Raw genomic sequence first — 6,605 nt, forward strand, 5'->3', positions numbered from 1 at the left:
ATTCCTATATGTTGGTGTCAGTAAATTGTATTATCTGAAACATCAGAATGGTCAAAATGTACAATAAAAACTGTTCTAAAATTACACTGCTCAGCATTTTATTTTATTTTTTTCATAATAATGTTATTAACAGTAATTAGTGATGGATAATTAATTTATTACATACATTATAGTGTTCCTGCTGACTCTAAACAATAAACTTTGTTTTTTAAGTCAGAAAAAATGGGTTTAAGATCAACAACAAAAACAAACAAACAAACAAAAAAACTTTAATCGAGTCTGGAGTTTATGTGATGGCCAATTAAGCATGTACACTCAAATTGAGTCATTTCACAGAGAGTTTACCCAAAAGCTAAAATATGCTGTGCACTGATTGGCCTTGCCTGCTTGTGGAAAAAAGCGCATGGGAAACATGTATTTAAAAAGAAAAGGGAAAGAAAAAAGACAGCGAGAGCGAGAGGTGGAGCAGGCCAATCATTGGGTCAGCGCAGGTAGAATTCTCCACCTATATATGGCCTGTCCGGGCCTGGTTAGAGGGGTATTTGTTTTGATTATGCTACAGCAGGCGGGCCCAGTATCAGAACGGGAGGTGCATTACTTTTATGCAGATAACTAAGTACCAAATTGAAACAAGCATATCGCTGAAAGAAGTGGCTTGACAAGAAACATCTGAAAAAGAACGTACTGAAACGGGAAACTGGATTTTTCCTGACGATTTTTAGGGGAAATGTTTAACTCTGTCTCCAAGAGCGTGGTAAGTTTCACTCGTGGGGCCTACGGCTATTCGACCATTGGATGTCTTCGAAAGATGCAAAACTCGAAAGTTTAATAATGATATAATGTGGAGTTAAACAATGATGCGCGAGTTTAATTTAATGTAATCCAAACGAAGATTGGGCTAAAGAAATATAGTGTTCTTTCATTTCTAAGGACAGTGTTTCAAATTGTTAACAGCTGAATTATTATAGGTAATTCATGCACATATAAAATCTTTTTTTTTTTTCTTCTAAAGAGAAAGCAAACGAAATGTGTAAGCAGTTTCTACTACCCCCATGGTTTTGATAATCAATTTCATTTAGAAAACCACGTATATTGTTATAAAACAACGTAAATCGTTTTCAAAATAATCACATTTATGGATTATGTTTTGTGTGTGTGTGTGTGTGTGAAAACACTGAGTTCAACATACTGCAACAATTAACTCTCTATTATACTTGTATATTGTTCGATTGTTAACATTAAGCCATTGGGAATAGTGTATACGCCTGAGTGAAATGAAATAAGTGGTAATTATTCCTATTCGAGCAGCCGCTTTCTCTATTAAGTGCACCTGCGAGGCCATTACGCAGAACTGCATTCAGCTGCGCACGCCCCTGCATGATGGTGCTTTGTATGAATGACATCGCCTAGTTTATTTATTAATTTGCTTTTAATCCCATCTCTAATGTGAGCATTACATCACTACACTTGTGTTAAGGAAGATATACGATTAGTTTTTGTTCCGTCAGTGGTGATAATGAAATGAAATTGGTTGTCATGGGAATATGAACTTGGGTTGTCAGTGGAGTGAGCATATGTCAGTCGGTCAGTAGTTGAGCCAGAGGCATGTCGGAGATAGACCTGGGACTTCCGGCCACTTTTGTCCAACATGGAAATTTTTTAGTCGACACAGTAAGTAGTTTCTTTGTTAAATATTCAATATTCGTGTTGCGTCACCTAAATACACGAACTTTAGGTAGTAAAACGGTGTAAAATGCGCTCGAGTGAATGAGCGCGCACATCAAAGTGCCGCCGTAACAAACGTCAAATATTATTGTGGTAGCAAGGCAACTTTTGAATTAGTTTGGATATTTTTTAGTCATATTGTGTTTAATTAATTAAAATGACTTAAACGCATCGTTTAATTGAGCGCAAATATGTTTGCAAGCAGTTGTTTCATGTGCAATTGCGTCTTCTGACAGAATTCATCTGGTTCTGAAGACATTTTTGAGGACTCCCGTTCCCCATGCTCTCTGTCGGCGTCTACCTCCGACTCCGTTGTTGCCTCTCAGCAGGGGAAAATATTCTGTTCCTCCTGCTGTAAGGAGATAGTGGACAGATATCTCCTTAAGGTATGGCGTTATATTAACAAATCATATTTAGGTCCCACATCAGTGTCAGACATAAATGCACCTTAATATCTATGTACTATTTAGTTGGGATACTTTGAATTATTATTATTAGTATTATAAAATGTGTTCCCCCTTTAGGTGAACAATGTGTGCTGGCATGTCCGATGCCTGTCATGCTGTGTGTGCAAGACATCTTTAGGAAGACATGTGAGCTGCTATATCAAAGAGAGACAGGTTTTCTGTAAACTGGACTACTTCAGGTTAGTCTGGGGTTTTGATCACCCAAATGGGTGGTGTAGAGGTATTTTGGATAAATAATATATTGTACGAACCCTGAAAAGGAAATCAATGGTTTATACCATAACTGTGCAACTAAATCGCTTTTTAGATTCAAACAAAAATAAACACGTGTTTATTTTTCCAGAGTGCAAGTATGTTTCTTTCAAAACATCCTAAAGGAATTTCCACTAGCTCATTTGTTTACCTTTTTACTTTTACTACATCTTTAAAAAACATAACCTCAGTCAACATTCAGAGTCGAGCACTGAGACAGATAATGGATTATCACGGAATTTGCCAAACTAGTAAGGTAAGCATACCAACATTAAAAAGTGAGGCATTGACGTGAAATGTTTTTTTTTTTTATTATTATTATTATGTTTATTTGGTTTTCAGATGTAAAAAAACAAAATAAGCGTACTTGTTATACTTAATAGGTCACATGTCACATTAGTACTTTCCATAATTCTTGTGAATCTTATCCAGATATTGAAGTTCCTGTTGTATAAAATATATTTTTTAAAGAAATAAATAAATAATAAAACAAATGGAATAACACTAAACACTGTGAACACAGCTGGGGTGTACCATTTAAACTTATAATAAATGGTCTAAGAACTGTCACTTACTTAAGTCATCTCTACCATCATTTGCAAAAAAAAAAAAAAAATTGAAGTCTCGGGCCAAAAGTTATTTCCATTTAAAATATTTTGTGAACCCTTTGTATTACATTCATTTATCATAGGTTGGTAGTTCTCTGGTTGTTGGGTAGAAGCTGCAATGAGGCATGGCACAAGATGCAGTCTTAATTACATCTACTGTTTGTGTATTCTGTATCAGGAAGTATGGTACCCGCTGTGCTCGATGTGGCCGTACCATCCATTCCAGTGACTGGGTGCGACAGGCAAAAGGCAGCACTTTCCACCTGGCTTGTTTCTCCTGCGCTACCTGTAAGCGACTGCTGTCCACTGGGGAGGAGTGTGGACTATTGGAGAACAGACTTTTCTGCCGACCCCACTATGATATTATGATGGAAAATATCAAACGATCCAAAGAAGATGGTAAATAATTCGTACGGATTGAACTCTTACAGAAATATCTTTCAATGACTCGTGGAGATCAGAGGTGGGTAGTGTAGCCAAATTTTTTTTTACACAAGAGTAGCCTTACTTCAAAATAATATTAGTCAAGTAAAAGAAGTCATCAAAAAATTGCACTCAAGTTAAAGTAAAGCGTTTGGTGAAAAGAATACTTAAGTAATGAATAACGTTTACGATCTTTTTTTTTTTTTTCTTCTCAGCGCAGTTATCTAAATGAACTGTACAATAATCCATTACATAACCACATTAAGCCACACACATACAACAACAAAAATTATTGCATACTGGCGAGAGGAAAAATTACAGAACTGAAGCATCATTTGTCCAAAGAGCATGAGTGCCTGGTTGTGGAGAAAATAGTTCCTTAGTTGAATAGTTCCTATTATGAAATCAAAAGGATCATATCTCCGGTTTTCCGTGGTCAATCGGTGCCAGTTAAAAACTGGAAGAGAGGTTAAAATCCATGCTTTTGAGTCATGTTGATTGCAGTGCGCTGTCAAATAAATTTTTACGGTGCTTTAAAGTCTCCACGTGATTGAACAGGCCGGCGTGATCATAGAACGGTGAGCTTGAGTCTGGTATAACGGAGTGATGTAATTATGCAACATCTCATTGGTGAAACTGGTAGAGCTACTGTTGGCATCGCTTGCAAAAAAAAGTAAAATGTAATATATACTAGTAGAATAGAAGAAAAATGTCATGACTAGTGTAGCGGAGTAAGAGTGGCGTTTCTTCACAAATCTACTGAAGTAAAAAAAAAAGTATGGCTTGGTAAAACTACTCTTAGAAGTACATTTTTCTGAGTTACTCAAGACCCACATCTGATGGAGATTGACGTGCAACAAGATTGTTACAAAAGATATGACAAATTGAAATGCTTAATAAGTTAAAAAAATGAAGTGTTTGTTGTAAATAATCAGTTCTTACATTATTTAATAATAGATTATAAACCTTTCCGGATTACGTGACAATGTGGTGAAAATGGAGCAGAAAACTGCAGTATTGCAAAGTTTAAATTAAAAACTTTTGCACATGCTGCACAATCTGACATTGGCCACATGGTATGGGTCTTCTGGTCTTAGGAGGGAGCAGTTTACATTGACATCCTATTCTAAACTGCCTGTTTTCACCATCAAAATAAACCTGCTCAAAGTTTTCATTTGGAGTGTATGGTGATGAATGTTTCATGACAACTGCACCGAATTATTTTGTCTCATAATCGATGAAAGGTTATCTGTACCTCAAAAGTAAACAATAATGAGGCAGAAGCCACTTGCATTTTTGGGACCTTTACACAGTCTGCACATTCTGGTTCCCACCAATAAACTGACGTAGAGAACACGTGCTGGCCAAATATGGGCGGGCTTCACGAACTCTGAGAGGGGGGAAAAAAATGATTGCGACTGACCAGTAAAAGAAAGCTTCATAGGGGAACAGGCAAACGCTATGACTGACATCACCTGTGTCATATCCAGTTCTTTACACACTGATACTGACATACTTTGTGTTGTCTTTTAAGAACAATCCAAAATGAATGAAGAGCAAGCAGAAAAGGAGGGCAACACATCGAGACCTGCGAAGAGGGCCAGGACCAGTTTTACTGTTGATCAGTTACAGGTGTTTTGTATACTTTTAAGATCTGAAGCCCTCTGACCAATGTGTTAATCTGACTTTGGAGTCATGTTTTGTTCATGTTTACATTTACTGAAGATGTTGGTGTAGGAGGGGCAGTTTTCCAGAGTGTCTAATTTAACGTGCCTTTACCTAACTCTCTATTCAGGTAATGCAAACTCAGTTTGCCCAAGACAACAACCCAAATGCTCAGGCTCTCCAGAAACTGTCTGAGAGGACTGGTCTAAGCCGCAGGGTTATTCAGGTGGAACAAATCATTGATAATTCTCCACTACTGTAATTTTACCATGAGTTGCATGTCATCTTTATTTCCTGTCAATTATTTCCAACTGCAGGTCTGGTTTCAGAACTGTAGAGCTCGTCAAAAAAAGCACATCAACCCAAATTCTGTCTCGAAAACAATAATGCAACTTCCTACTGGTCAGCTGACGCCACCGCTGATGGATGATTTGCAATACACTGCTTACATAAACTCAGATGTACCTCTTCTCACCACAATGACCTATATGGATGGTAAGGAACCCTCCTTTAACACAAAACCTATCCAGACAAAAAAAAATGTAAGCAATTGGTGCTTGCTTTGTCAGTTTCTCATTGTAATCACAAGTAAAAACTTTAAAACTAATTTCCAACAAATTATGGAGAAATATGTTGCAGATTGGTTTTACTGATACTGTTTGTAAAATTTACATTTGCAGTGCAAACTCCAGACCCACTTCTTCTTCAGCCCCTCATATCCCATCCGCTGACACAGCTGCCAGAAAGTCGTCTAACTCCGGAGAGCTGAAGCTAACCACACATGCCGCTTCTCCATATTTGGGTGGCTGGTGAATTGGCACTCATGCCAGCTGACTTTGGGCAAGAGACAGGAAACCACCTGGCCTGGTCTCCAGTCAATCACAGGGTCACTACACACAAAGAAAAATTGTTGCCATGCTGAATGGGTTTCTATGCACTTAAAATCCTTACGGCACACAGGGAGGTTAGAAAATGTCAGGTGTTTGTATTTGTTTAGTGAAATTCTATGTTGGAAATGTATGCTACATGTATTTATTTGTTATATATGATGAAAAGGTGCAAAGATTGAAGAGAATTACATGATTTAAGTTTAATACTATGAAATTTCAGTCACATATTTATAGGATGTAAAATGCGTCCTTGAAATGAAACTGGTTTATTTATGAATGAATTCTGGCATTAGTATTTCCTCTCCTTTGCCTCCATTTCATTCACTGGTGAGAATAATTACTCAGCAAACTAAAATTGATGGGTTGCTATGATGACTTCTTCATATACTCACAGTATGTGTATTTTCACAAGGATGCCTTACCACCGTGTACAACACATTTTTGTGATTGCTGGAATACAGGAACTAAAAATTGCACTCTTTCAGGGAAGAAGTGGGAATGGTTATTGTAGGAGTGTTCAAACTAGGGCATGTGGCCCAGTTTTTATTAGCCTGCAGTACATAATGAAAATATTG

General features: G+C 37.2%; 1 protein-coding gene across 2 annotated transcripts; it reads left to right on the forward strand.

Annotated features, from left to right (window-relative positions):
• Positions 1–547: 547 nt before the first annotated feature.
• On the forward strand, positions 548–6,605 carry lhx8a (LIM homeobox 8a). Of its 2 annotated transcripts, none has more exons than XM_057857773.1 (8): positions 548–754; positions 1,962–2,111; positions 2,250–2,371; positions 3,231–3,451; positions 5,010–5,107; positions 5,271–5,366; positions 5,458–5,635; positions 5,821–6,605. In XM_057857773.1, the coding sequence occupies exons 1-8, from the start codon at positions 728–730 to the stop codon at positions 5,907–5,909; spliced, it is 981 nt and encodes a 326-aa protein (XP_057713756.1). In that variant the 5' UTR covers positions 548–727; the 3' UTR covers positions 5,910–6,605. The 2 variants fall into 2 exon arrangements, with proteins under 2 accessions (XP_057713756.1, XP_057713755.1); XM_057857772.1 differs by lacking the exon at positions 548–754 and adding an exon at positions 1,367–1,671 and having other exon boundaries at positions 5,821–6,603.

Source organism: Corythoichthys intestinalis, chromosome 14 (assembly GCF_030265065.1).
Source record: "Corythoichthys intestinalis isolate RoL2023-P3 chromosome 14, ASM3026506v1, whole genome shotgun sequence".
Taxonomy (NCBI): domain Eukaryota; kingdom Metazoa; phylum Chordata; class Actinopteri; order Syngnathiformes; family Syngnathidae; genus Corythoichthys; species Corythoichthys intestinalis.